We start from the raw sequence: 26,595 nt of genomic DNA, 5'->3' as shown, positions 1-26,595 counted from the left end.
TATATACGTATATGTATATATATTACATTACATTATTGTTTAATGCATGGCGATATATACATACACGTATATCTGTCTTAGTTGATTAATATGTATGGGGCATGATTGATGTTAGGCCAACTACCCGCATGAATAACGTGGACGAAGACAACTCAACATTTAAGAAAACACACACTTCTATGACCCAGTTTTGCTCATTAATTAGAGAGTGTAGGTTTAAAGGAAGAATAGGAGAAGATTCTAGCATGCACGATCAATGATTAAAATAAACGGTAAAACCCGTATTTTAACCTTCACGTTCACTATATAAACAGTGGCGAGGCGTGTGTTATTTCATCAACCATCACAACGCAAAATAAACAAGTAGAAGCTTTAAAAGAGAGAGAGGGAGAGAGAGAAATGGCGACGTCAGGAACATACGTGACGGAGGTTCCGTTGAAAGGAACAGCGGAGAAACACTACAAGAGGTGGAAGAGCGAGAACCATGTCTTCCCTGACGCCATCGGCCACCACATCCAAAATGTCACCGTTCACGAGGGCGAACATGACTCCCATGGTTCTATCAGGAGCTGGAACTACACCTGGGGTATACATTTACTTTACTTTTTCTCTCTTTTTTTCTAGTCAACATATTTCATTCATTACGAGAACCATTAGTTACAGTTTGCTACAACATTCAGGCTTTTAATAGCTGATTTTGCTAAAAGAATCAGCATGACAATTATCAAGATGACTTCTCTCTCTCTATATATATATATTTAACACTTTAAAGTCATATACACACAAACTGCCACACACTGTTGAGTTTGAATATACTACATGCATGTATATATATGAACTAGGGTTTTAGTAAATCTATTGTCTAGTACGTACGGATTATGATGGTTAATGTATGGTATATCTTAGATGCAAGTAATTTGGAAAATGCTTATATGAAAGAAAAGACTTGACGTTTGCGTGTATAATTAGCTATGAATTTTGCCTCCAAATTCTAACAATATAGATTCATTCACATTAAACAGTATAACAATGCAAAAACAGGCAGTCGAGGTCATAGCTGGTAAACATATGTCAAAATCCATCTAGATTTGTTGGTCTGGTTAAAGAACGTATTAATATGAGTTCAGCACTCTCTAGGGTATTTATTCACTATGCGTGGCGTCATGGCTTCAACAACCTGCGCAGACTAGTTAAACGAAACATTAGTCCGCTGAAGATTGACTGCGAACATATAATCACACATACATATTCTTATGATTAGCTAGTATGATTAGTCAGATGTTAGAAACTTACTTAATGAACATATACATGTGTGTAAAGATGGAAAGGAAGAGATGTTCAAGGAGAAGAGAGAGGTAGACGATGAGAACTTAACGTTGACGTTAAGAGGACTTGAGGGTCACGTGATGGAGCAACTCAAGGTGTATGATGTCATCTACCAATTTATCCCCAAAACTGAGGATACCTGCGCCTGCAAAATCACTATTGTGTGGGAGAAGCGCAACGATGATTCTCCTGAACCAAGCACCTACATGAAATTCGTCAAGAGCCTGGTGGCCGACATGGACCACCACGTCAACAAAGCTTAATCATTATAACCATCACCACCATCATCATTATCATCATCAACATCGCACCATCACCATCATCACTGTCTCTACTTACTTATTGAGGTGTTTATCAATATAATAAAGGGCGTCTTGTACGTGGAGTTTTTTTTTTTTTTTGTCACGGATACCGGGATACGTGGAGTTTAATTTTATGTAATTGTCTGGTTCCGCAAGATGGTTTGATATGTTGTCATGGTCATCATCGAGTTCGATGTAATGATTCTTATGAATAATGTACGTTCTTCAGTAATCTACTTTTTCAGTCTTCAGTATAAGTACAGCTTTTCATAGATATAAATCTAGTGCCATTGGTTGATTTGGATGAGCGTGTTTTCTTTTTCTTTTGTTAAATTACGTATAAACGGCTGTTTCTATAGTCCTTTCTATAAATATGCGGTGAAAGAAAAGCACTAGTTTTAGATTTAACCATTGAACATGGGTGATACATAATCGCAATCACGTGTTGTGTTTAAGAAAAAAAAATCTCAATCACTTGTACTGTTGTACAGATATATTAAAAGTGCATGATTGTAAAATTTATGCGTTGACACGACCATAAGGGGCAGTGGCAGTGTGGCGGCCATGCCATCATCTCCAGATATATTAGGATATATTATCTAACATTGAAGTTTCCAGGCACATCAATTTTATATTGTAACATACCTAGCTAATCCGTTAAGTTATTACTGGTCTGTGTCCATGGGTAACTCATGCATTGTAACTACCCATCCTTCAAGGGGATGATATGAACATGATAAGTGCATGGATGGTCGGCTTAAGGTCATAATTAACCAGTAGGGGCCATATGCAGTTGATTCTATTTATTGATGAGAAAACAGATTTGAATATTTTAATTATTCTTTCTTTCTTCTAAAATATACAATGGAGTATTTTCCATAGACAGAAACCGCAAGAGCATGAATAGGGGATAATCATAAGACCATGCACAACGGGAGTACACGACGAAGCCTTAGCACGAAAACTTAGGTAAAACCGAATATAATAATATTACTTAGGTTAATCGACGTAAGGATTGGTCCGTGGCCAAGGCTTTTAAGAGATTGATCCTTAGCAATGTGTCAACTCCTGAGTGGGACGGGGTCGGTTTGATTTTGGGTTTGGTTAAAAAAAAATGGTCATTCTCGACGGAGACCGAAAAAAAAAGGAGAGCTTGAGGAAAGGCGATATTTGCCGTTTGAAATCGATCGTCTTCACGAAGGTAAATCGAAGCGTAAACCTGTATTTTTGATCTTTTTAGCTTAGTTTTCATGTAGATTCGTCTCATTTTAGTGGTTCGGTGATGCGTTTGAAACGATTTGGGTTTCGATTGAAATTAGGGTTTAAAAAAAATTTGGGGTTAAATCGATTTGGGATTTATATCCAGTATGGGGGTTTGTATAAAGGGTTTTGACATGATTTCGGTTTCAATCTGAAACGGATTTGTATCTTATTTCTTAAACGGTTTCGAAATGAAATATGTTTTCAACGGAAGAGGATTTTCTCTTTTTTCTCAAGGGTTTCTCAACCTTTTAGGTTTCATATGTGTTCACTTTCTTTGGGTTGTTTCATGTTGTTCAAAACTTATGTTTCTCGGTAAGGTTGTAATATTTAGCCACGACTGAACTTGTATTCGGATCCTACTACAAGAACCACTTCTGTTTAGCTAATGAACTTTTTATGTATCAAATGCTTTGTGTCCTCTTGTTCTTACGTTTAATTCATTGATGTTGTGTTGAACTCACTAAAATTTAAGAGTTTAACTCATGAACTTGTTTGAATTAAGCGACTTGAGTAAAAACATGGCTTAATATTTCAAGGAAGGCAGGGCTTCTCTATTCTCGGTGACATCAAGACGGAGAAACATATCACAAGGTTAGCAAAAGACCAAACATATCACAAGGTTAGCAAAAACATGGCTTAATGGAATTTAAGATGATTAGAAATGAGATTGTATGAAATAATACCATATATGTTTAAAATTTTAACATCTATAACCAAAAAAGATTGGTAATAAGATGATTTGAAAATGATAAATTAGATGATTAGAAATTGGGATTTTATGGAATAATACCATATATGTTTCAAAATTTTAACATCTATAACCAAAAAAATTTTTGGTAATAAGATGATTTGAAAATGATAAATTAGATGATTAGAATTTGGGATTTTATGAAATAATACCATATATGTTTAAAATTTTAACATCTATAACCTTAAAAAAATTGGTAATAAGATGATTGGAAAATGGGAAATAAGATGTTATTTAAATGATATAAAAAACTAAACTTAATATTTTATTTTTAAAAGGAGGGAAACCTAAAATGTCATCATCATCATCATCATCCGATGAAATCGATGAAAGATTGGACGAGGTTCTCGATGAAATCGTCGAGGATGCATATAATGACATAGTGGAGGCCCAACCGAATATGCAAAACACACGGGGTTATATTGAACGAGACCGTGAAGGGGGACACACCCGTTTAGTTAATGACTACTTCAGAGAGAATGCGACATACTCGGCACAATTCAGACGACGTTTCCGCATGAATAAGGGTTTATTCATGCGTATTGTCCTTGCCCTCCAGGAGAACTTTGTATTCTTTCAACAAAGACCAGATGCAACCGGGAGGTTAGGTCATTCTCCGCTACAAAAATGTACGGCGGCTATTCGACTGCTTGCTTATGGTACTGGGGCTGACACGGTAGATGAATATCTCCGACTAGCTGAGACCTCAGCACTTTTGTGTTTACATAATTTCACTGACGAAATTATACAGTTATTCGGAGACGAGTATCTACGACCACCCACACCGGATGATCTTCAACGACTACTCGACATTGGAGAGAAACGAGGGTTTCCTGGGATGATCGGGAGCATTGACTGTATGCATTGGGAGTAGAAAAATTGCCCGACCGCTTGGAAAGGACAGTACGCCCGTGGATCAGGAAAACCGACAATTGTCTTAGAGGCTGTAGCTTCCCAAGATCTTTGGATCTGGCACGCGTTTTTTGGACCTCCAGGTACCTTAAACGATATTAATGTCCTCGATCGATCTCCTCTTTTTGATGACATTTTAGAAGGTCGAGCTCCGCGGGTAAAGTACATGGTCAACGGACACATGTATAAGTTGGCGTACTACCTCACAGACGGTATATATCCAAAATGGTCAACCTTTATCCAATCCATCTCACTCCCTCAATCACCAAAACAAGAGTTATTTGCTAAACATCAAAAAGCAACCCGAAAAGATGTGGAGCGGGCTTTTGGAGTATTACAAACGCGATTTGCGATTGTGAGAAACCCGGCTCTTACGTTGGACAAAGCAAAGATAGGGAAGATTATGAGAACGTGTATCATACTACACAACATGATAGTCGAAGATGAACGGGATGGATACATTCGTTATGATATATCTGAATTTGAAGAAGGTGACGTCATGAGAAGTTCACAGGTGGAAACCGAGATTCCTACAATTCTCAATAATATTTTTCCCAGTCGGAATGATGTTCGAGATAGGAGAATACATGACCATCTGAAAAATGATTTAGTCGAGCATATTTGGAACAAATTTGGTGACGAGGATTAAAAATCCTTCTATCTTTATGTTTAATTATTGTATTTTTAAAAAATTCCTTGATTATGTTTAATTATTGTATCTTAATGTTTAATTAATGTATCTTTATGTTTAATTAGTGTTTCTTGATTTCTTTATATTTATCATTGTATCTTTTTTTCATGCAATTAATAAAATAAAATTTACTATTAAATTGTTTTGTGGGAACTTGTTTCTTTTATTTCAGGACGAACCGGGGCAATGTCTTCTTTCTCATTTGACTACTGTTTTTTGGCTGAGGTCACTGCTTCAAATCTAAAAAAAGACAAACTTGTGAGTCAATTTAGTTAGTAGATAAATAGTTTAATCTATTATGTGTCTTTACATTATTTGTTTGCAGTACCTTCCTGTGGGAGCTACGAGTTCTACGGCTTTGCATAAACAATGCAAAGAGACGATACTGGTGAACAAAGAGGGAAATTCATGGAATGTGAGTTTGCGATTTAGCGAATCAGGCGGCAAGTATTATCACAAGAGGCTGGAGAAAGTTCTGTCTCGATAACAGATGCGAGATAGGAGACTTATTTGCGTTCAATGTGGTTGGAGATGGGAAATCTACTCCATTGATGTGTGTATGTTCGGAAAGAAAAGAGTGCTCTGAAATACTGAGCAAATACTTGAGCAGAACGAGTGGTGAGTCTTCATTAGGTGGTCATTCATGATCATGTTGGATTTTAATATTCAATCATCTTATAAACTCTTATGTGTAATCTTTATATTTAATCATGTTTTTATTTAGGAATTTTTCTATCTTTATGTTTAATTATTGTTTTTATTTTTAATTGTTATATTTATATGTTTAATTATTATTTTTAAAGTTTATTTCTAGTATTTTATGTTAAATTATTCTATTTAATCATTCAATATATAAAAATTATATTTCACTAAACAAAAAAAAAATATTTTTTTATTCCTAAAGATTCCAACTTCGGGTTCACCATTGTACACACATTTTTCACAAGAGTCCTTAACTATTCAAAAAAAATAATAATAGTGATATTTTATTCCTAAGGACTCCACAATGGGTATCACCATTGTGGATGCTCTAATATTTATTGAAAATTAGGTGTTTTATCCGCACATACGGACATAATTCTTTTATAAATACTTACTAGGTGATTCTTTCGTGCTCATGCACGAAAATAAAAATTTACAAAATAAGTAAATTATAATATTAAAAATATTTGCTTTTGTTTGTTTATAGGTTTTAAATAATTTTTTAATTTATATGTATGATAAAAAATTGTGTTTAGTATCTTTATGTTCCCATTTTAATTGGATATATTATTTCAAATATAATATTTGTATTACTTTAACTATTCATTACAGTATGTTGATTTGTTTCTATTCTTTTAGATAGACGATGATTTTTTTAATCAGATTAAAATTGGCTTACTAGTAAGTAGTTCAGTTTATCCTATTATATTTTTAAATATATTTTATAAAAGTTTGTATAGTTTGATGTATCTTGTTTTAAAAATAGAAAATAGAACATAACTTGTAATACTATGAAAATGCACATGTATGAATATATAACTCATAATAATTCGGTTGATTTAATTGTTCATATTTTGACTGGCTCGTTATTTATATTTCGGGTATATTGAGTTATATCATTTTTTTAAAAATGAACCATATTTTTTGGTCATAATTAGACTAAAATAAGAATAATATTGTTAATTATATTTTGTTTAGTTTTTATTTAGGTTGATAAATATATTTTACATATTTTTTTATATATTACAATAAAATATATGTCTATATTTTTAAAATTTATAGATTTTTTTTTATGTTTTTTAGAAAAATATAAAAATAATAAAAATATTTTTTTCTTATATATAATTTGTCTTTTTATATTTTATAAATATTTACTTGAATTTTTATGTGCTATTTTTTTAAAAAAGGAAGTTTTATATTTTTTGAAAAAGGAATTTCAATTTAAAAACCTAATTAAAGTTTTATTAAAAAAGAGAATTTTTTTTATCAATAATGGTATTTAGTTATAATTTTCAGTTCATTAAAATTATCTATGTAATTATTTTTGTGAAACATATGATATTAGATGATGATTTTATGTTTTAAAAAATATTTTATTATTAATCATTTGATAAACATTCATAATAAAATATTATTATGTTATATAAAAGAATGTCTAAATTTTTACCTTTTAAAATTGTTTTGTGAAGTTGTGTTTTATATACATAAGTAAATATATCTTAAAAAAATTTCTAGATATTTTATTTTAATGTTTTTGGGAAAAGATAAAAGGTAATAAAATTTAAACTCGTTTATATATAAAAACTAGAGTAATTATATTTGATATACACGATAAAAAAATTATTTAGGTGATCGATTTCGTACTGTTTCATTTTCCTTATATCCCAAAAGTAACCCTATAAAATAGATCGTCCAAATATGACTTCTCTATACTACAAAAACACTATTTTACGTAGCTGTCATATACATCACATCTCTCTGTCCACCTGTCTCTCCCTCTCCATGCATTTTTCTCTCCATCTCTCCTTATCCTGATTTTTTTTTAAAATTCACTTTCATTTTTATCAGATCCCACATACTATTAATAAAAAACTTTTAAAATTGTTCACTTCTTAGAATAAATGTATGAACATGTCCATTCATTATTAAAACAATAATTAATAAAATTTGTTAAGTTATATTTTATTTATGAAAAAATAATATTAATTGTCAAAAAAATAAAAAAATGTTGTTAAATACCGTTTGTTAAACCATAAATCTTAAACTTTATATCTTAAATCTTAAGATTCACCCCTGAGAATTTATAGATTAGAGTTTAGGATTTAAAGATCAACTTCTAAAGTTTAAGGTTTGCAGCTTAGGGCTTATGATTTTGCTAACAATGTGTAGGGGTTTGCTAACTCTGTTATCAATGTCATTTTTTTTCCTTGCTTAGGCAATTAATTTTAATTAATTTTTATTTTTTATAAACAAAATAAGACTTGACAATTTTTATTGACTATTATTTTAATGGTGTATGCACTCGTTTATTTCAGGCTGTACTTGTGCGTTCATTATTAAAATGATAATCAATAAAAATTTGCTAAGTCATAGATATTTCATAATTTCACAAATGTGTAATATGATATTTATTTTGTTTCATTTTATTTGGGTTTAAGATTTATATTTGGATTTAGGGTTTAGTGATTAGAATTTAGGATTCAGTATTTAGAAGGTAGAATGAAATTAGGATGAACATTAGATTTTGATATTTGAGTTTAGGGTTTATTTTTAAATTTAGGGTTTAATTTTTGGTTTAGGATTTAGTGATTAGAGTTTATGATTTAGTATTTAGAGAGTGAAAGTGAAATTAGGATCAACTTTAAATTTTAATATTTGGGTTTAGGATTTAATTTTTGGTTTAAAATTTAGTGATTAGAGTCTACTGATTAGTATTAAATCTGCAAGATACATGTTCATTTAATGATTGATGTATATATGATAGCATAGTTAGCATCACATTTGATTTTACTGACACCAAACCTGCCCTCCTTCATCCAGAGACCAAAAAAAAACTCTGCAGTAAACCAACCACCTCTTCACGCGCCATCCTGATTTCATCGACCACTACATTAGGGCTATTAAGGTAAAAATCCACTATCATGATTTTCATATATTTAATTAAGTCACATCATTGCATACTTACCTAATTAAATTCTTATCTATGTATATTCACCTAAATAACTCTAAAAACTATAATTTTATATTTTATAAATATTACTTTTTCTTATTTATGTGCTTTTGAAAAAAATGAAAATTTAGTTAATTGTTTTTAATTTAATTAAAAAAAAGAAATAAAAATAGTTGTTATTAATAGAAATCGTAAATAATTTTTTTAGTTTATTAAAAGTAATTATGTAATTAACTATTTTGAGAATTAACGTGAATGCGACACATAGAAAAATAACTTTTCAAATAATATTATAAAGATTTACCTGTTTGGTAAAATTATTAATCATAATTTTATATATATATATATATTTTTTTGGACAACTCTCTAATATATTATATTGATTAATAAAAAGTAGACAAAAGATTGGAAAAATAAACAGACTATAATATGTTTCCTCAACAGTCCCAAATTTTTCTGGCCCATTGGTATCAACTCATTATGGGCCTGGTCAGATAGAATGGTGCACAGGCCCATTACTGATCCATCCGAGTTACTAGAGAATTTCTAGCTGCCGAGAGGTGCTCGCTCCTCCACGCCGGAGTCGTTGTTAACCGGTAAGCTTCCCTCCACCATTCTTCTTCCTCCTTCTCTTAGTCTATTAAATCCGATCTTAGCTTCTGTTTGTGTCCTGCCTGTGATTGTTGAACTATCTAGACCCAATCAAAACTCAGCCTCTGAAGATCCCTCGCTTGACTTTACTTAGCGTTTCGAAACCTCTCAAGTCCTTTTCTTTTTTTTTTTCTTGCAGGCAAACACACTTCCTCTCTCTCTAAAAGATGTCGTTTTTCCGACTCTCCCGTGTTTCACGGCGGTTGTTGAAACCATCCGTGTCGGCAACTCCATCTTCAAGTTCTGTTTTCCACTCTCAACAACAAAATATATACTTGTCACAACCCGTTACTACTACTACTACACGGCATTGCATCAACCCTTTGCTTAAGTATCCTCTATGGAGTCGTGACCACGAAGTGTGGAGTAAAGGGAGGGACTTTCATCATGAGAAGCTTCTTGGCGTTGGCTGGAACTATAGATTAGTAGCTGGAATGTCTTCGGTTGTGGAGGGGAATCCTAAGAAAGACGACAAGGAGGAGAAGAGTGGTGGTGTTGGTGGTGTTAAGGAAGCTTCTAATTGGGTTGATTTGTATTTGCCTGAGGGAGCTAGAGGTTATGCTAAGCTTGCTCGTTTGGATAAACCCATTGGGACTTGGTTGCTTGCTTGGCCTTGTATGTGGTGAGTTTAGTGTATCTTATCCTTTGGATACTGTAGCTTAGAGATTAGTGAGTTTCAATCATTTTTTGTGTAGGTCAATTGCGTTGGCTGCTGATCCTGGAAGCCTTCCGAGTTTTAAAATGATGAGTTTATTCGGTTGCGGTGCATTACTTCTTAGAGGTGCTGGTTGTACTATAAATGATCTGCTTGACCGGGACATTGATACAAAGGTCCGTTTGTTTTTGCGGTATATGAATCAGAGAATGTCTTAACACAGACAAGTGATGTCATATATGTTGTATAGATCCATGGTTTCTGTGACTATACTGTTTCTGCTTTGACATCTTGAAGTGCTCGTGACACTCGTATGTGGGATCAATTTATGCCGTCAATTGATCTAGCATTCCTAGTCACATGTCTATAGGGGGTTTTAGTTTATCTGCATGTACTGATTACTTATCCAAGAAGACAATAGACTTCAGATATTAGATGCAATGAAGGTGGAAAACATGTTTTTTTTTTAAATTGAAATATGCGTTATGAATACATGAGGCTCAAGATTTTATATGATTGTTTAGTTTTAGTCTTTTAGATTACGGTGCCTGAGAAATTGTTTTTTCTATCCAGGTTGATCGAACAAGATTAAGACCTATTGCAAGTGGTCTTTTGACACCATTTCAAGGGCTTCAGTTTCTTGGGCTACAGTTGCTTTTAGGTTTAGGGATTCTTCTCCAACTTAACAATTACAGGTTTGTGCACACAAGTTGCGTATACGAAAGCGTTTTTGTTTCGATTCACAAACACATGTGATTCACCAGATGTAGTAAACTTCTGAATACATAATATCAAACGTTCCCTTAGTTTTGTGTTTAACTTGTTTCTTTCTATGTTAGCTCATTTCAAAAAATAATTCTGCAGCCGTGTTTTAGGGGCTTCATCTTTGTTACTTGTCTTCTCCTACCCACTTATGAAGAGGTTTACATTTTGGGTAATTTAAAAAGCCATCCTCAAATTTAGTCTATATATTTTTCTTCTCTGTCTTATTTGGTCGGTTCTTGGATTCTTATTGCAGCCTCAAGCATTCTTAGGTTTGACCATAAACTGGGGAGCATTGTTAGGATGGGCTGCAGTTAAAGGAAGCTTAGAACCAGCTGTTGTTCTCCCTCTTTATCTCTCAGGAGTCTGCTGGACCCTTGTGTATGATACTATCTATGCACATCAGGTATAGTTCACTTTGTTTCTTGAAACTATTTTGTTTGGTCATGTGCTAGTGTGAAAGAATGGGTTATTATTGTATGTGTCTGTCTACAGGACAAAGAAGATGATGTGAAGGTTGGTGTGAAGTCAACAGCTCTTAGATTCGGTGATAATACAAAGCTTTGGCTTACTGGATTTGGCACAGCATCCATGGGTTTGCTTACACTTTCTGGACTCAGTGCAGATCTCGGTAACTCAATGAACTTCACAACGGTTCTTTTTTGTGATTTCCAAATTCCATCCACATTCTTTTTTATTTTGTGTTTCTTGCTATAATCATTAAGGGTGGCAATATTACGCATCACTGGTCGCTGCATCAGGACACTTAGGATGGCAAATAGGGACAGCTGACTTGTCATCTCGCACTGACTGCAGTAAAAAGTATGGTTTCTTTCTTCTGTCTGAATCCAATATGTTGTTTGTCTTGGAATAGCTAATACCTTTATGGTTTTGATGTTTCCACAGGTTTGTGTCGAACAAGTGGTTTGGTGCTATTATATTCAGTGGGGTTGTACTCGGAAGAACTTTTCAGTAGAGATCTATCTGTTAGTGAAATAGAGGACATGGCCACCCTCAGGCTCCAAAAGCTAAAGGCGCGTTTTTTTCCAAAACATGGAAGAAGCCTTTGTCAGATAAGCGTTGACAGAGTAACCCTCTGGACTGGACTCTTCTCATTAGTTTCTGGTTCTGTTAATAGGAACTGGGATTCATGTCTTTGTTTACAAGGATGTTTGTTTATCCATACTCATTCAAAGTGTTGACACTTGACAGAGTAAACCTCTGGACAGAATAGAGTCTTGCTTTAAAATAGTTGTATCAATTATTTGAAAGTTACATGATTATTTACCCCTATTGGTTGTATAAATTTAATTTCAATCTCAAATTGCAAAAAAGAAAGAAAAATGATATCGAACACAAATTGATTTTCTAATTTTTCTTTAGTTAATGGATGTTAATAAATGATATAACTTTAATTGATATTAATTGAAAATATTTAAATTTTCTTAAATATTATTGGCTCATTGGTATAAAAGAGTGTTTTAGTGAGAGGAAAATATATTTTTAGGAACAAACAGTAATTATTTCTTAATTTCTGTAAATATAAAAGATCTAACCCATTTTTTATCATTGATTAGTTTTCTAAAAAATGGGGAAACAATCAACAAATACGCGGTTTAATTGGTCAAGCTATAAGCCAATGAAAACGTGCCACGTAGTCTCCACTCCTCGCGTTCGATCTTCGGACATAAAAAGGCCATGAGAACCTGAGATCCTTTTGTCTCTCTCTCTCCATTGACTTTATTGACTAAGAGAGAAACAAAGTTCCGAGAATGGGACACAGACACAGCAAGTCCAAGACCTCCTCCTCCTCCTCTTCCTCCGACAACGTCGTCCACCATGTCAAACCTTCCGGCGAACGCCGCGGATCCTCCGGCTCCGGTTCCGGACCCGTCAAATCCTCCTCAGGCTCCGGAACCGGCGGATCCCGTTCTCAACAGAACGGTCGGATCCTAGGCAAGCCGATGGAGGATGTCAAGGGAACCTACGACTTGGGACGCGAGCTTGGTCGTGGGCAGTTCGGAGTCACGCACCTCGTCACTCACAAAGAGACCAAGAAAGTCTTCGCTTGCAAGTCAATCCCCACGCGCCGACTCGTCCAAAGTGACGACATTGAAGATGTTCGCCGTGAAGTCCAGATTATGCACCATCTCAGCGGCCACAGGTAATTCATTTCTCGAATATAACCGGAAAAATGCTTCTTTTGAGATGGTCCAATAGTAATATGTCTAATGAGAATATATGTTGTTATAACAATGTTATTTATCTACTATTAAATGGTTCTTCATTTTCCATATTAATGAGCAGTTTGCATCATATATACTAGGTAAAGTTTGATTAAGCTGTGTTGGTGCATTGATTTATATTTTGTAGGAATATTGTGGACTTGAAGGGAGCTTACGAGGACAGACACTCGGTGAATCTGATAATGGAGCTGTGTGAAGGAGGGGAGCTTTTCGATAGGATCATAGCTAAAGGTCATTACACAGAGAGAGCCGCGGCGGATCTGTGCAGGCAGATGGTGATGGTTGTGCACAGCTGCCACTCTATGGGCGTAATGCACCGAGACTTGAAGCCTGAAAACTTTCTCTTTCTGAGCAAAGATGAGAGCTCCCCTTTGAAAGCTACAGACTTTGGTCTCTCCGTCTTCTTCAAACCAGGTTAGTAACAAGGCTAATTGATACTGCACTCTATTACTTCTATCTGTGGTGTAACTTGATTATGTTGAATGCAGGAGATAAGTTTAAGGATCTTGTTGGAAGTGCATACTATGTTGCCCCGGAAGTTTTAAAACGGAACTATGGACCAGAGGCTGATATTTGGAGCGCTGGTGTGATTCTGTACATTCTTCTCAGTGGTGTCCCACCTTTTTGGGGAGGTATAGTTTTTGATCTTTAATTGAGAAGAGAGTTTGGTTTCATGGTGGACCGTGAATGCATAGTGTTATCTTTATGCAGAAAATGAGACAGGGATCTTCGATGCCATTCTAGAAGGAAAGCTTGATTTTTCAGCTGATCCATGGCCTGATGTATCCAACGGTGCCAAAGATCTTGTGAAGAAGATGTTGACGTATGACCCTAAAGACCGGCTTACAGCGAGTGAAGTGCTAAGTAAGGCCATTTGGTAAACATGTTTTGATGATTAAACAACAATGTATACTCAGCATGTTTTTTAATATACCAACGTAGACCATCCGTGGATTAAAGAAGACGGAGAGGCATCAGACAAACCGCTTGACAATGCTGTGTTATCCAGGATGAAACAGTTCCGAGCGATGAACAAACTCAAGAAAATGGCACTCAAGGTAACACAAGAACACTTTAGTGAAACCAAACTGCCATTTAGTCTTTTCTTTTTTGGTTCTTAAGTCAAATCTCTTGTTTCAGGTCATTGCAGAGAACTTATCTGAAGAAGAAATCATTGGTCTGAAAGAGATGTTCAAAGCTCTAGACACTGATAAAAACGGAATAGTCACCTTGGAGGAGCTGAGAACCGGTCTCCCCAAACTTGGCAATAAGATCTCTGAGGCTGAGATAAAACAGTTAATGGAAGCAGTAAGTCTTTAATAAGTCTTTGGTGTTTTCTCCCCCCTGCGTAAACCAAAGGCTTATTATGATTGTTTTGGTGTAGGCTGATATGGATGGAGATGGATCAATAGATTACTTGGAGTTTATATCAGCGACAATGCATATGAACAGAATCGAACGTGAGGATCACTTATACACAGCTTTCCAATACTTCGACAAGGACAACAGCGGGTAGAAACATTCTTCTTTTAAAGCTCACTCTCTTGCTCTAAGAAGCTGATAAAGACTCACATTTTGGATCTTGGTTTGTTTTATTTAAGCTACATAACAATGGAAGAGCTAGAACAAGCCATGAAGAAATACAACATGGGTGATGACAAATCCATCAAAGAGATCATTGCTGAAGTAGACACCGATCGTGTATGTTTATACGTTATTTTTATTTGGTTTGGCCTATTCATATATGGGCATTATCATTTTGTTTTCTTAACAACACTCTTTACTTTAAATTCAAATCTCGCAGGACGGAAAAATCAATTACGAAGAATTCGTGGCGATGATGAAGAAAGGACATCCAGAGTTGGTGACAAACCGACGCAGAGTCAATATGTAAAACGACGTTGGAGGTGTAATAACAACCACAACGAATCTCTTTCTCCATGTTGTCTGACGAGAGATCTTTTGATGTTTGGTTTGTTTGTTTTTGCTTTTTTCTTACTTGAACTAAGCTTTGTTAGTGTTTGGTTACAATAATCATATTATTTTGTTTCCTGCAATCTCTCTTTACCAACACTTGGATTATAAAAAAGCCATTTGCAGGTTTGCATCATGAGAGATTCTAATCGCAGGTCCTCCATCACTTGATTAGTGTGTGATTGAAAAAGTTTTTTACAATATATCATAAACCATGTCACTAATCTAAAGGAAAAAATAAGCAAAACTACATTGTGGTGCAGTAGTTTTACACTGATGATCCAACAGATCCCATCGTATATATACTCCTTCCCTTTTTGTATTACTTGCTCTGTATCACTTCAAGTGATGTTTTAAGAGAAAAAATTTGTTTCATTTTAAGTGATGTTTGTTTTCATGTAAAAAGTAAATGCAATTTTATGTTTTTGACTATTTATAATCTGCAGTATGATTTTCTATTGGTTGAATTATATGTATTTATTATTATTTTTAGACAAACGAAAAAAATTAAATAACAGTTTATAATTTCTTAATAGATATACAAAAACCTTAAAATTCACTTATTTTGATACAAAGGGAGTACTAGTTAGTTTTGATGTAAGAAAAAGTTAGTACACAAATTTGTAACTTTTATAAACAAAAACATAATTAACTATCAATCCAAATTTTAATAAACAATAAAACAAAAATATTATAATTTTTTTAAAGTTAATAAAATTAAAATTCAGCTAATATTAATAAATAATAAAAAGAAAAATACTGATGATATTTTCAATTTTCTCACAAAATGCCGATGATTAGAAGAAGAAGAAAACGTAAAAAAAAAAAAATCTAAAGAAGAAGAAAAACGAGTACAAACAACTGAAATATATATTTCTTTAATCATCTCGTCTGGAGAGATAATAAACGATGATGGACAGCTTCCCTCTAGATTCAATTCCGAATCGTCTTCTCAGAACCCCTTAGTCTCTTTCCCTCTGATCCTCGACGATCCTCCTTAAAAACGACGCCGCATCTCACTCTCCGGCGGCTCCAATCATGGTACGTTCATCCATCCCATTTCCTCCGCGTATAGCCGAATCGTCTGCACTCTTTAACCGTTGCTTAAATCACGATCGCGACGATAGATTCCAATAGATTATAGCTGAAAGTATAATTGCTGTAATCGATTCATTCAAGTGAATCTCTGAGCTTTTCCATTGTATAATCTTATCCTAATGTAAATGTTCTTCTTGAATTTGAATCAGGCTGATAGGAGAAACAGGTGTAACCAAGTCCTGCTTCTAGCGTATCAGAGCTTTGGCTTAGTCTTTGGAGATTTGAGTATCTCTCCTCTCTACGTCTATAAATGCACTTTCTACGGAGGGTTGAGGCATCACCAGACCGAAGATACGATCTTCGGCGCGTTCTCTTTGATATTTTGGACCATCACTCTCCTCTCACTCGTCAAGTACATGGTCTTTGTATTAAGTGCTGATGACAATGGTGAAGGTATGTTAGTTTTTGCTAATTGAATTCTTCAGATTACATGTAAATTGTTGAGTTTCTCTGTGTTGCAGGAGGGATCTTTGCTTTGTATGCTTTGCTCTGCAGACACGCGAGATTCTCTTTGCTTCCGAACCAGCAAGCGGCTGATGAGGAGATCTCCACCTACTATGGCTCTGGTGATGCTACTAGAAACTTGCCTAGCTCTGCTTTCAAAAGCCTTATTGAGCGGAATAAAAGATCCAAAACAGCTTTGCTTATCTTAGTCTTGGTGGGAACTTCCATGGTCATTACCATTGGTGTCCTTACACCAGCAATTTCAGGTAATCTAACACCAGATTTTACTTTTACATCGTTTACCAATCTAACACAATATCCTCTTGTAGTCTCTTCGTCTATTGATGGCCTTGTGGCGAAAACAAGTCTGAAGCACAGTAAGTCATATCCTTCAGACTTATGTATATACACATTCTGTCATTGTTATTTACATTTTCTTTACCAATGTGTTGCTTTCCTAGGTACTGTGGTCATGATAGCATGCGCTTTGCTGGTTGGACTTTTCGTTCTGCAGCACCGTGGCACAAATAAAGTTGCCTTTTTATTTGCACCCATAATGATTTTGTGGTTGTTGTCGATTGCAACTGTTGGCGTGTACAATATCGTGACTTGGAACCCTAGTGTATACAAAGCTTTATCTCCCTACTATATTTATGTATTCTTTAGAGACACGGGTGTAGATGGATGGTTATCCCTTGGAGGGATTCTGTTATGCATCACAGGTAATATAGTCTTCTATGTTCTGTAATAAGACTCGACAGGTTTTCATGATATGTTATGTTTCATCTTGGCGATTGGTCTTAACTACAGGAACGGAGGCTATCTTTGCTGAACTTGGCCAATTTACAGCTACATCTATACGGGTGAGTTTTGAGCAACTTATTTAGCTCCTCAAATGATGTAGCAGAAACCTTTTTGAAAGTTCCCATAGTACAGTTGCTAGAAGAATTTGTGTTGCTACCATAAGCAATTGGTCACTTATATTTGGGACTTCATTCTTGACCCAAGGAATAAGAAAAATTATGATACACTATCACAATCTGGTTATTGTTATCTTACAGCCTCATTGTTCTATGCAGTTCGCGTTCTGTTGTGTTGTTTACCCGTGTCTGGTGCTTCAATACATGGGCCAAGCTGCGTTTCTATCAAAGAATTTTTCTGCTCTACCAACAAGCTTTTACGATTCCATTCCAGGTAATCATTTGGTCAATCTCCTTTTCACGTCTCATTCCTCTACTCCTTGCAATCTCTACGAATTGCTGCAATTTGTGGATAATTCCAATACAAGTCCTTAAAGTAGTACAGTTTTTCAAATGAATGAAGCTGAGCCTTTTGTGTTTGTGGATGTTTAGATCCAAAGTTTCTGGTTTATTCTTCTCTGCACGTAATATGGTTATGCATTCATACACTCTTTGCTCGTGTAGTTTGTCATAAGTGTTTTGCTCTTGTTGTTCAGATCCATTTTTCTGGCCTGTTCTGATGATGGCTATGCTGGCTGCAATGGTCGCAAGCCAAGCAGTCATATTTGCTACGTTCTCGATTGTCAAACAATGCTATGCATTGGGATGCTTCCCGCGGGTGAAGATTGTTCACAAACCAAGATGGGTTCTTGGCCAGATCTACATTCCTGAGATCAACTGGGTTGTCATGATCCTCACCCTCACTGTCACCATTTTCTTCCAAGACACTCGACACATAGCTTTCGCTTTCGGTAAGAGCTTAACCTTCCATCAAACTATATATTTCATCTTTTATCATTAAGCTAATCCTTTTATACTCTCCAGGGCTCGCCTGCATGACACTAGCCTTTGTGACAACTTGGTTGATGCCTCTCATCATCAACTTCGTCTGGAACCGTAATATCGTCTTCTCCGTCCTCTTCATCCTCTTCTTCGGGACCATAGAACTCGTCTTCTTTGCATCCGCCTTAGCCAAAATCCCTAAAGGAGGTTGGATCACTCTCCTCCTTTCCCTCTTCTTCACCTGCATCACATACGTATGGCACTACGGCAGCAGAAAGAAATACCTATGCGACCAGCACAACAAGGTCCCTATGAAATCAATCCTAAGCCTCGGCCCGAGCCTCGGGATCATCAAAGTCCCCGGGATGGGTCTTATCTATACAGAGCTAGCCAGCGGCGTTCCCGCCACGTTCACTCACTTTCTCACAAACTTGCCAGCATTCTACCAAGTTGTCGTCTTTGTCTGCTGCAAAACTGTGCCTATCCCTTACGTACCGCAGAAAGAACGCTACCTTATCGGCAGGATCGGACCGAAAACATACAGGATGTACCGATGCATTATCAGAGCAGGCTACAAAGACGTGAACAAAGACGGAGACGACTTTGAAGATGAGCTAGTGATGAGCATAGCCGAGTTTATCCAGCTGGAATCCGAAGGCTACGGCGGATCAAACACTGACCGGTCCATTGACGGTCGCCTTGCTGTTGTGAAAGCCTCAAACAAGTTTGGTACAAGGCTGTCTCGGTCTATATCCGAGGCCAACATCGCAGGCAGCTCGAGATCACAGACCACAGTAACAAACAGCAAGTCGCCCGTTCTGCTGAGGCTGAGAGCAGAGTATGAGCAAGAGCTTCCGAGGCTGAGCATGAGGAGGATGTTTCAGTTCAGACCGATGGACACTAAGTTCAGACAACCACAGGTGAAAGAGGAGCTGTTTGATTTGGTGAATGCTAAGGACGCAGAAGTGGCGTACATTGTTGGGCACGGTCACGTGAAGGCGAAGAGGAACTCGGTGTTTGTGAAACGGCTGGTGGTAAACGTGGCTTACTCGTTCTTGAGGAAGAATTGCAGGAGCCCAGCTGTGATGCTGAATATTCCTCATATTTGTTTGATTAAGGTGGGAATGAACTATTACTTGTAAGTGAGTGATTACAAAGAGTATCTGTCTATTGCTAAAATGTCTGAGGTTTTGTTGTTTTGTTTGATGGTTCGAGTTTCACGAATATGGATATTGTGAAAGTTTCACAGTGAAACCAATACGTTTTTCTTTTGTAATAAGAATATTTTTTCACACTGATTTTTTTTAGATTGGACATCTTGGTAAGTTGGACTGGGTCCCGTTTCAAACAAAGTCGGTGATCGTACAAACATAAATAAAAGCTTAGTTGGATCATATTCAATGTAGAAGAAGCTGTGATGGTGATCTCTGAATTAAATTGACAAAATCTAAGCTTGAAAAAAAAATAGAGTAATGTCAGAAGTGGGATTTGAACCCACGCCCTCTCACGAGGACCAGAACTTGAGTCTGGCGCCTTAGACCACTCGGCCACCCTGACTTTTGATTAACTATCCACTTACATCATAATAGTCCCTTACTATATCGGATTATCTCTTTCCATGTAAACACGGTAGACAAAAAATCATGGAATGCTAAAGGTGCGTACCCACCAAATCCTCCTTACCAATGTTTGGAACAGGTTTTGATTGAACGAGTAGTTATTGTAGAACCGTCTAAAGCTTCTTGCAGCAACATTTTCCAACCAACTAGGTAATAAAGGTGAAGATCGGAAACAACAACTGACTTCTGTGATCTATCCAACGAAATTAAAGACCTCGAAACAAGAGATTGCAAAACTGAAGATTCAAATAGTTATATAGAGGTCTAGAGAAAAGAAAGAACCAACACTAAACGTATCCCTTCCACGTTCACCAACAATGACAAAAAAAAAAACAAAGCGAGGAAATTCCACGTTCATTCACATAACATATTAAAAGATCTAACATAAAAGCTTCAACACCATTTCACAACACCCTTTTCTTGCTATCTGACGTAATCACTCACCATTTTGTAAACCTAGTCTTTCTTCTTGTTCTTCAACGGGCCCATTGGGATCTTGCTCAACACCTTCTCGTCCAACACTGCATACTGCTTCTTGATCTCGATCATTGCTTTCTCACCTAACGGGTCCACCTTGTCTTCGTACTTGTCGTAAACAAGAGGAACCGTGAAGAGCAGCACAAGAGCTGTTGCAACAGATAAAGAGATTTCAGTCATCACTCATCACGGTGGGTTCAGTTAGAGAAGAGAAGCAAACAACTAAACACGTTATGGAAGGATTAAGCATTTTACCTATGTATGCCAATGTCAAGAAATTGAACCAGCCGCCCATGATTGATAGAACCCACAAGCCGAATATAGCCTATTCAAATCCAGTAACATATTGCTGTCAAAGGTAAGGATCAACACAGAAAGCAAAGGTACTACAAAGCTTCTACTCAAACTTACACAGAGGAATTTCTTGAGATCCCTTCCAGACGCAATCTCACGAAGAGAGGAGAGTCCACGGTTGATCTCGATCCTAAGCCCAGATGCAAGCTGAAGGATAGGCTCCTCAGGGATATGAACCTCAGGAATCTTTGGTGGTGACCTGACACAGAGAACCAATCATCAACATTTGAGGAATGAATCACATCAAAGCAGAGACAAGTCCAAAAGCCTTACTTGTTAATGAACATGGTGGCATTAGACCAAAGAAACAACACAGCGAGCACAACAATCATCACGTGGCAAAGCAAAGTGAGAAGATGATACTCCATCAACTCAAACAGAACCCACGCGGCTGTAGCACCACCAAGTACACCACCAGACATCTTCTTATCCTTCCACATGAATATATCCGCCGCTGCAAATACAAACCATCATCACATCTATCAAAGGATCAAACTTTACACACAAAACTACAACTTTAAGCAAACCCAGATCCTAAAAAATCAGATCCAAATCAAAAACCAGATCGGAGCAAAAAAAAATAAAAACGTACGCTTTCCACCGCCGAGAACCTTATGCACAGGCTTCTCCCTTCCGAACAAGCGGTAGACTTTCGATTTCATCGAAGACGGAGACTCCGGCTTCTTCGTCTTCTTCTTCTTCTTGTCCTCCTCCTCGTCAGACGACGAAGACGACGACGAGGAATCGCCACCGTGGTGGATCTTCTCCGATATCTTATCCATCAACGATTCCCTCTCCACAATCTCCACAGCTGGCTCCGGAGCCGTCACAGATTCGTCGTGTTTGTGTTCTTCCGCCATCTTTTCTCCGATTCGATTTCACAAGCTTCCAAGCTACGCCTTTGAGAGAAAGAAATATCTCGAAGAATGCCTTCAAATAGGAAAAAATAATAATCTCTATATTTAATCTCGTCCGCTGGTATAATATTAATGATCTGAGCCGTTGGTTGGTTCGGTTCCGAACCGACACGTTCGGTAACTTAACAAGGGCCATAGCCTTGGGGGGAAAGAAAAAGCCAAAAGGGAAAGTGATGGGAACATAAACAATTTTAATGAGGAGGAATCGACCTGTGACGACGTCAGAGTTAACGGTCCCCGTCGTTAAGGACGTTCACGTGGCAGAGGTTTAAGCTAAGTAAATTGGGGTGATGTTCAGGTGCCACGCGGCTCAAGCAAGATGCTGTGCGATTGAATCCCTTGGTCGCAGGACACGTGAGAGAGATTCAGCCACTCGTACATGAGTCACGTTCTTTCTTTCTGCGGGACGACAAAACAGCATTACTATAGTATTATCACTATATTACTATATAGTTTGTTCAGGTACTTACAGTATAGAAGTTTATGACAAACAGTTTGATTAATTTATGATTAAGGAATCAATGTGTAAACAGGTAATAATTAGTAGGTGGGAAACACTTTTTTTCTTCCTTTTTGGTGTTTTTGAGGTACTTGTTGTTTTTCTTTAACGAGGTCTTTTCATTGGAAAACTTGTAGACTTGTAGAAGAATGTAGAGTGACAATAGGGCCCAATAGTGCACAAAAGATGGATTCGACCTTAAATCACGCCCAGTACTAGTTTTCACATGGGCCCAAGATATAAGGTTTATTGATCACAATAAACCGGAATCAAGACTAACCGTAACTGCAAACCGAAAAATGATGATCCCCCAATATTTGTCTTTTGGAGGCTTAGAGAAAAGTAAAACAGACAAATGAATTTTACCTTGCACATGGAAGACGATGTGAAAACACATATAGAAGCTCCATTGTCCTTAACCCCATATCTGTATTTTGGTGAAGCTGACCGATTATTCTTCTTTTAAATCTGAGATAACAATAATATAAATCAAGCGATAAGGTAATAGCGAGAAGAAAATGGTTAAAACAAAAATAATACCTTTGACTATAAAAGAATCAGCTATTGAGAGACGTGAGAGAAGGTTTATTTTTCTTCTTGTTTGGTCGAAAGAGCAAGGACGAGCTTATATATTCACGATGAAAGCTATATTGTCGGTCCGGACGATTCTACCCTTATAAAATACGTACCATAACCTCCGGTTCAATGTTTTCATTGGCCTTTTTATTGCTCAAATTTCTATTCGTATTCACTCGTAGTCACCACAGAATACTGTACACAGTTTGGATTTGGCTTTGGTTTCCATACATGTCACTGAACTAGTACTACACAAATCAAAGAAATTAAAAATATAATCAAATGATACATTTATTAAACGAACCAAACCGTAAAAGGTCGGGATAAGGCTAAAATGGTCATTTACAAAATAGTCCGAGGGATACAAAAGAACATCCTTATGGAATATCCGTTGAATCATGCCATCATCAGGATTCAGGTTCAACCGTTGACCTTCTCCACGTCGTTCCCATAAAATGGACTGAGCTAAAAGCCCATACAACCTTTTCATAAGGCCCACTTTAAACCCCCAAACGACGTCGTTTGTTGGAGAAAACCCACATTTCTTCAAACACAGTTCCTAAACCCACTGGTTCTCTCTCTCTCTCTCTCTCTCTCTGAGGTAAAGTCTGAACCATGTTGCTCCGTCGTGCAACCGCCGCGTTACCAAAAACCCTACAAAACCTCCGGCTATACTCTCCGGCAGCCACCTCCGCATTACCCCTAGAAACCCAACTAGACTACCTCCCTGGATTCCCGCGACCCGATCCGAAGCACGCGGAGACGATCTTGGCCGTTCCACGGGCAGATTCCGGCAAGAACATCTCGGCGAAAGAGCGCAAAGCGGGTCGAGTCCCTTCGATCATATTCGAACAGGAGGATGGACAGCACGGAGGAAACAAGAGGCTTGTCTCAGTTCAGACGAATCAGATCAGGAAGCTCGTGACTCATATGGGTTACTCTTTCTTCCTCTCTAGGATTTTCGATGTCGAGGTTCGGTCTGAGATAGGTTCTGATGAAGTCGTTGAGAAAGTCAGGGCCTTGCCCAGATCGGTAAAGACCCATTTCTACTCCCTCTTGAAATTTATTGAGACATGATTTGGAACATAAGTGGTGTTTGGTTGTGTGCATTGTGTTTTGCTCATCTGGTCTGAATCTTTCAGTTATTATTAGTTATTTATTACCTTTCAGATTCATTTGCACTCTGGAAGTGATGCACCGCTGAATGTGACATTCATAAGAGCTCCTCCTGGTACTTTGTTGAAGGTTGATATCCCTCTTGTCTTCATTGGAGATGATGTTTCTCCTGGATTGAAGAAAGGTAACAAAAGGCCTCAGACTTTATTTATTAAAAAAATGTAGTTCCTTTTGTTTTTCTTTTAGTACAAGAGATAAGGGTTTTCTTATTCTGAATGTATGGGGAATTAAGCTGTTTAGTGATCATGTGTGTGGGTTTTGACTTGTGGTTGCTGAGAACGAGTCCTGTACTGTAGAGTATATACGCTTAATAAAATGATTAGTACAATGATTTCGTTAAGTAGTTATAGTTAATATCTTTCTTTGGATCAGGGTGAGCTAAGCTTTGACTTGATCGATGTATTGAAAAAAAAAACTTTTAACTCGAGCAGGGAGAAATCTATGTGATAAATACACATTTTGTTTGATGATTTATGTACCGTTTGCCAATTGCATGGTATACGCTTTTCTGGGACCTTTAAGTTTAATGCCTTATTAGTTTTCTACCCAATTTTGTATATTGCAGAATTTAGTTTCCTTCAGGTTTCAATATTGATCACCATTTTTCTTGATCTTTCTGCAGGAGCATCTCTGAATACGATCAAAAGAACGGTAAAGTTCCTATGTCCAGCAGAGATAATCCCTCCATATATAGAAGTAGATCTCAGCCACTTGGACGTTGGACAAAAGCTAGTAACCGGAGACCTCAAGGTTCATCCAGCGCTAAAGCTAATAAAGTCCAAAGACGAACCAGTCGTTAAAATCGCCGGAGGACGTGTCAGTGACCAGCAAAAGGACCAGGCAAAGAAGGACCAACCAAAGAAAGACCAAACAAAGAAATAAACCGGTGAGTGATTCATATTAACCGGTGCAAACCAAAACTTGTCTTTTTGATTTTACAATGCATCTTTCCTTTTTTTACATGTGAACTGAGTTTATTTACAGACATTTATAAATAAAAATTTGATCTTTCAGTTTCGAACATGTTCGTACGTGTTTCTTGTCCTATTACAATCAAAACTAGGCTTTGATGAGTTGTTCATCATCATCATCGTCACGACACAATCTGTCTTGAGCTGAACAGACTTCTTGAAAATCTTGATCATCTTCACTTTACCGTTAACTGCAACTCTGTTTCTCAACACCACGCTTCCGTTAAAATCCTCCATTAGACCTGGAACAGATGCTAGTAGCTTTCTCGTATCGATCTCCGTCGTTAGATTCATCTCAACCGTCCTTTTCGCCGGAATAGTTTCGCTTCTTCTAATACTCTCCCCAACCACCACCACCAGTTCATCGTGGTAAAACAAAACCGAAACGTCTTTAACTTTGAACACGGCAGGGTTAGGATTATGTAATGAGATCTCCACTGCGAGGGTAGCGTTTTGAGTCGTGTTGACTTTACCGTTGACGAAGTCCAACGGTTGGATGATGGATATGGAAGTTACGGTGAGCTTCGGGCTGTGGAGGTGGAAGACCGTGAGGGAGAGGATGATGAAAGTGACTGCGATGAGTATGGTTAGAGATAAGATGAAGCCACAACATAAGATTAGTTTGGTCCGTTGGTGGTCGTGGTGGACGTGTTGTTTGGTTTGGTCTTGGTACTGGTCTTCTTCGGGCTGGTCGCTACGGGGAGTGAGATAAAGTGGGGCTAAAGACTTAGCTGGATCCTCCCCGTTAGACTCAGCCATGGTTAGCTCACAGTTTCTGTCTTGTATATGTGTAATAAAAATGAAAAAAAAAACTTTGAAGGTTTAGGATTAACAATACAGTTATGTTATATAATTTTATTCGATTTGTAACGGAGATGTAAATTTCTGAAACGCGGTTGGAAGGGAAAATAGAAAAGCCCGACTCTTGACTTGTAAAACGGTCTGCAAGTGGGATGAGTTGATTTTTATGATGTGAAGCTTCTAATCTTGGATGTAGATTGGTCCCAATGGTGTGTTATTTTAGCTGAATATAAGTATAAAATTAATTATAGCTTCTCCTAAGTTGCAATGGACTCATGCAAATATCGTCCTGAAGACCCGTTTGGTGTTTGGCTATTGACTTAGAAAACGAGAAGAAAGTGGAAAGAGTTGATTTTAGTGCGTGAAGCTTCTAACTTCTTGGCTTTGATGATTACGTAGCAGAATGAAAAGTGTGATTTTCAATTGTTTCTTTTCCTTTTTTTTTGTAACACTTACTAACTTGCATTAATAATAAAAAGGTCTCAGGTCCATAAATTATCCCACTAACGGTTTGTTACAGACGAAACAGAATGATAGAGAGATAGTTTAGCGAGACAATCGGGTTCCCCGTTGAAGGATCGAGGGATATGATTGAAGGTGATCTCGACAAACACAGAGGCAATTTTCTGTATATCACTGACGATACCATAAATTTCCTTGATCTGTGCGTCGTTGTTGATAGCTCGGATAAGCGTTGCGTTGTCAGAGAGCATCTTGAGCTTCGGAAGCTCGAGAGTCA

The 26,595-nt window shown here is 36.9% G+C and overlaps 8 protein-coding genes, 1 long non-coding RNA gene and 1 other non-coding gene across 12 annotated transcripts; 6 read left to right on the top strand and 4 right to left on the bottom strand.

Moving 5' to 3' along the window:
• Positions 1 to 296: 296 nt before the first annotated feature.
• LOC103861348 (MLP-like protein 328) lies at positions 297 to 3,975 on the top strand. Of its 2 annotated transcripts, XR_004456791.1 has the most exons (3): positions 297 to 586; positions 1,321 to 1,712; positions 1,753 to 1,999. XR_004456791.1 is itself a non-coding variant. In XM_009139057.3 (2 exons), the coding sequence occupies exons 1-2, from the start codon at positions 400 to 402 to the stop codon at positions 1,587 to 1,589; spliced, it is 456 nt and encodes a 151-aa protein (XP_009137305.1). In that variant the 5' UTR covers positions 298 to 399; the 3' UTR covers positions 1,590 to 3,975. The 2 variants fall into 2 exon arrangements, 1 of the variants encoding a protein (XP_009137305.1); XM_009139057.3 differs by having other exon boundaries at positions 298 to 586; positions 1,321 to 3,975.
• On the top strand, positions 3,932 to 4,513 carry LOC117132562. The gene has a single exon (XM_033287210.1). It carries the CDS (start codon positions 3,932 to 3,934, stop codon positions 4,511 to 4,513), a length of 582 nt encoding a protein of 193 aa, XP_033143101.1.
• Positions 4,514 to 7,208: 2,695 nt separating this feature from the next.
• LOC103861340 (4-hydroxybenzoate polyprenyltransferase, mitochondrial) lies at positions 7,209 to 12,286 on the top strand. The gene is made up of 9 exons (XM_009139044.3): positions 7,209 to 9,490; positions 9,685 to 10,167; positions 10,241 to 10,376; positions 10,774 to 10,895; positions 11,065 to 11,134; positions 11,219 to 11,368; positions 11,458 to 11,593; positions 11,688 to 11,784; positions 11,869 to 12,286. Exons 2-9 carry the CDS (start codon positions 9,713 to 9,715, stop codon positions 11,936 to 11,938), a joined length of 1,236 nt encoding a protein of 411 aa, XP_009137292.1. The 5' UTR covers positions 7,209 to 9,490; positions 9,685 to 9,712; the 3' UTR covers positions 11,939 to 12,286.
• A 448-nt stretch (positions 12,287 to 12,734) lies between these two features.
• On the top strand, positions 12,735 to 15,318 carry LOC103861332 (calcium-dependent protein kinase 3). The gene is made up of 9 exons (XM_009139033.3): positions 12,735 to 13,126; positions 13,336 to 13,622; positions 13,697 to 13,840; positions 13,920 to 14,072; positions 14,151 to 14,266; positions 14,349 to 14,516; positions 14,593 to 14,720; positions 14,810 to 14,909; positions 15,013 to 15,318. Exons 1-9 carry the CDS (start codon positions 12,735 to 12,737, stop codon positions 15,100 to 15,102), a joined length of 1,578 nt encoding a protein of 525 aa, XP_009137281.1. The 3' UTR covers positions 15,103 to 15,318.
• Positions 15,319 to 15,764: 446 nt separating this feature from the next.
• LOC103861321 (potassium transporter 3) lies at positions 15,765 to 19,782 on the top strand. Of its 2 annotated transcripts, XM_009139025.3 has the most exons (9): positions 15,783 to 16,223; positions 16,430 to 16,673; positions 16,742 to 16,990; positions 17,054 to 17,101; positions 17,186 to 17,446; positions 17,535 to 17,587; positions 17,804 to 17,918; positions 18,181 to 18,435; positions 18,509 to 19,608. In XM_009139025.3, the coding sequence occupies exons 1-9, from the start codon at positions 16,221 to 16,223 to the stop codon at positions 19,606 to 19,608; spliced, it is 2,328 nt and encodes a 775-aa protein (XP_009137273.1). In that variant the 5' UTR covers positions 15,783 to 16,220. The 2 variants fall into 2 exon arrangements, with proteins under 2 accessions (XP_033143696.1, XP_009137273.1); XM_033287805.1 differs by having other exon boundaries at positions 15,765 to 16,223; positions 16,742 to 17,101; positions 18,509 to 19,782.
• A 157-nt stretch (positions 19,783 to 19,939) lies between these two features.
• TRNAL-CAA lies at positions 19,940 to 20,023 on the bottom strand. Its single transcript has one exon. It is a non-coding gene; the product is annotated as a tRNA-Leu (tRNA).
• Positions 20,024 to 20,326: 303 nt separating this feature from the next.
• LOC103861311 (reticulon-like protein B1) lies at positions 20,327 to 21,869 on the bottom strand. The gene is made up of 5 exons (XM_009139015.2): positions 21,509 to 21,869; positions 21,190 to 21,370; positions 20,974 to 21,115; positions 20,818 to 20,887; positions 20,327 to 20,711 (listed from the first exon to the last, which is right to left on the bottom strand). Exons 1-5 carry the CDS (start codon positions 21,774 to 21,776, stop codon positions 20,542 to 20,544), a joined length of 831 nt encoding a protein of 276 aa, XP_009137263.1. The 5' UTR covers positions 21,777 to 21,869; the 3' UTR covers positions 20,327 to 20,541.
• A 534-nt stretch (positions 21,870 to 22,403) lies between these two features.
• Positions 22,404 to 22,976, bottom strand: LOC103861304. The gene is made up of 2 exons (XR_631500.2): positions 22,873 to 22,976; positions 22,404 to 22,800 (listed from the first exon to the last, which is right to left on the bottom strand). It is a non-coding gene; the product is annotated as an uncharacterized LOC103861304 (long non-coding RNA).
• Positions 22,977 to 23,465: 489 nt separating this feature from the next.
• LOC103861282 (50S ribosomal protein L25) lies at positions 23,466 to 25,101 on the top strand. Its single transcript, XM_009138992.3, has 3 exons — positions 23,466 to 23,940; positions 24,079 to 24,208; positions 24,707 to 25,101. The coding sequence occupies exons 1-3, from the start codon at positions 23,524 to 23,526 to the stop codon at positions 24,964 to 24,966; spliced, it is 807 nt and encodes a 268-aa protein (XP_009137240.1). The 5' UTR covers positions 23,466 to 23,523; the 3' UTR covers positions 24,967 to 25,101.
• On the bottom strand, positions 24,964 to 26,165 carry LOC103861293. Its single transcript, XM_009139001.3, has one exon. The coding sequence runs from the start codon at positions 25,812 to 25,814 to the stop codon at positions 25,095 to 25,097; it is 720 nt and encodes a 239-aa protein (XP_009137249.1). The 5' UTR covers positions 25,815 to 26,165; the 3' UTR covers positions 24,964 to 25,094.
• Positions 26,166 to 26,595: the final 430 nt, after the last annotated feature.

This window comes from Brassica rapa, chromosome A01 (assembly GCF_000309985.2).
Source record: "Brassica rapa cultivar Chiifu-401-42 chromosome A01, CAAS_Brap_v3.01, whole genome shotgun sequence".
NCBI classification, from domain to species: domain Eukaryota; kingdom Viridiplantae; phylum Streptophyta; class Magnoliopsida; order Brassicales; family Brassicaceae; genus Brassica; species Brassica rapa.
Note: the sequence above shows the minus strand (reverse complement) of the source record. Positions and strands in the feature narration are given on the sequence as shown.

Coding starts and splice junctions, on each gene's coding strand:
- LOC103861293 (XM_009139001.3), bottom strand. CDS start 25,814: ATGGCTGAGTCTAACGGGGAGGATCCAGCTAAGTCTTTAGCCCCACTT.
- LOC103861340 (XM_009139044.3), top strand. CDS start 9,713: ATGTCGTTTTTCCGACTCTCCCGTGTTTCACGGCGGTTGTTGAAACCA. Junction 10,377..10,773: donor ACCGGGACATTGATACAAAG/GTCCGTTTGTTT, acceptor TTTTCTATCCAG/GTTGATCGAACAAGATTAAG. Junction 11,135..11,218: donor TGAAGAGGTTTACATTTTGG/GTAATTTAAAAA, acceptor TTCTTATTGCAG/CCTCAAGCATTCTTAGGTTT.
- LOC103861332 (XM_009139033.3), top strand. CDS start 12,735: ATGGGACACAGACACAGCAAGTCCAAGACCTCCTCCTCCTCCTCTTCC. Junction 13,127..13,335: donor CACCATCTCAGCGGCCACAG/GTAATTCATTTC, acceptor TATATTTTGTAG/GAATATTGTGGACTTGAAGG. Junction 13,841..13,919: donor TGTCCCACCTTTTTGGGGAG/GTATAGTTTTTG, acceptor ATCTTTATGCAG/AAAATGAGACAGGGATCTTC.
- LOC117132562 (XM_033287210.1), top strand. CDS start 3,932: ATGTCATCATCATCATCATCATCCGATGAAATCGATGAAAGATTGGAC.
- LOC103861282 (XM_009138992.3), top strand. CDS start 23,524: ATGTTGCTCCGTCGTGCAACCGCCGCGTTACCAAAAACCCTACAAAAC. Junction 23,941..24,078: donor TCAGGGCCTTGCCCAGATCG/GTAAAGACCCAT, acceptor ATTACCTTTCAG/ATTCATTTGCACTCTGGAAG. Junction 24,209..24,706: donor TTCTCCTGGATTGAAGAAAG/GTAACAAAAGGC, acceptor ATCTTTCTGCAG/GAGCATCTCTGAATACGATC.
- LOC103861311 (XM_009139015.2), bottom strand. CDS start 21,776: ATGGCGGAAGAACACAAACACGACGAATCTGTGACGGCTCCGGAGCCA. Junction 21,116..21,189: donor GCCACCATGTTCATTAACAA/GTAAGGCTTTTG, acceptor TCTCTGTGTCAG/GTCACCACCAAAGATTCCTG. Junction 20,888..20,973: donor ATCTCAAGAAATTCCTCTGT/GTAAGTTTGAGT, acceptor GGATTTGAATAG/GCTATATTCGGCTTGTGGGT.
- LOC103861348 (XM_009139057.3), top strand. CDS start 400: ATGGCGACGTCAGGAACATACGTGACGGAGGTTCCGTTGAAAGGAACA. Junction 587..1,320: donor GAGCTGGAACTACACCTGGG/GTATACATTTAC, acceptor ATGTGTGTAAAG/ATGGAAAGGAAGAGATGTTC.
- LOC103861321 (XM_033287805.1), top strand. Junction 17,447..17,534: donor GATTCTGTTATGCATCACAG/GTAATATAGTCT, acceptor TCTTAACTACAG/GAACGGAGGCTATCTTTGCT. Junction 18,436..18,508: donor ACACATAGCTTTCGCTTTCG/GTAAGAGCTTAA, acceptor TATACTCTCCAG/GGCTCGCCTGCATGACACTA.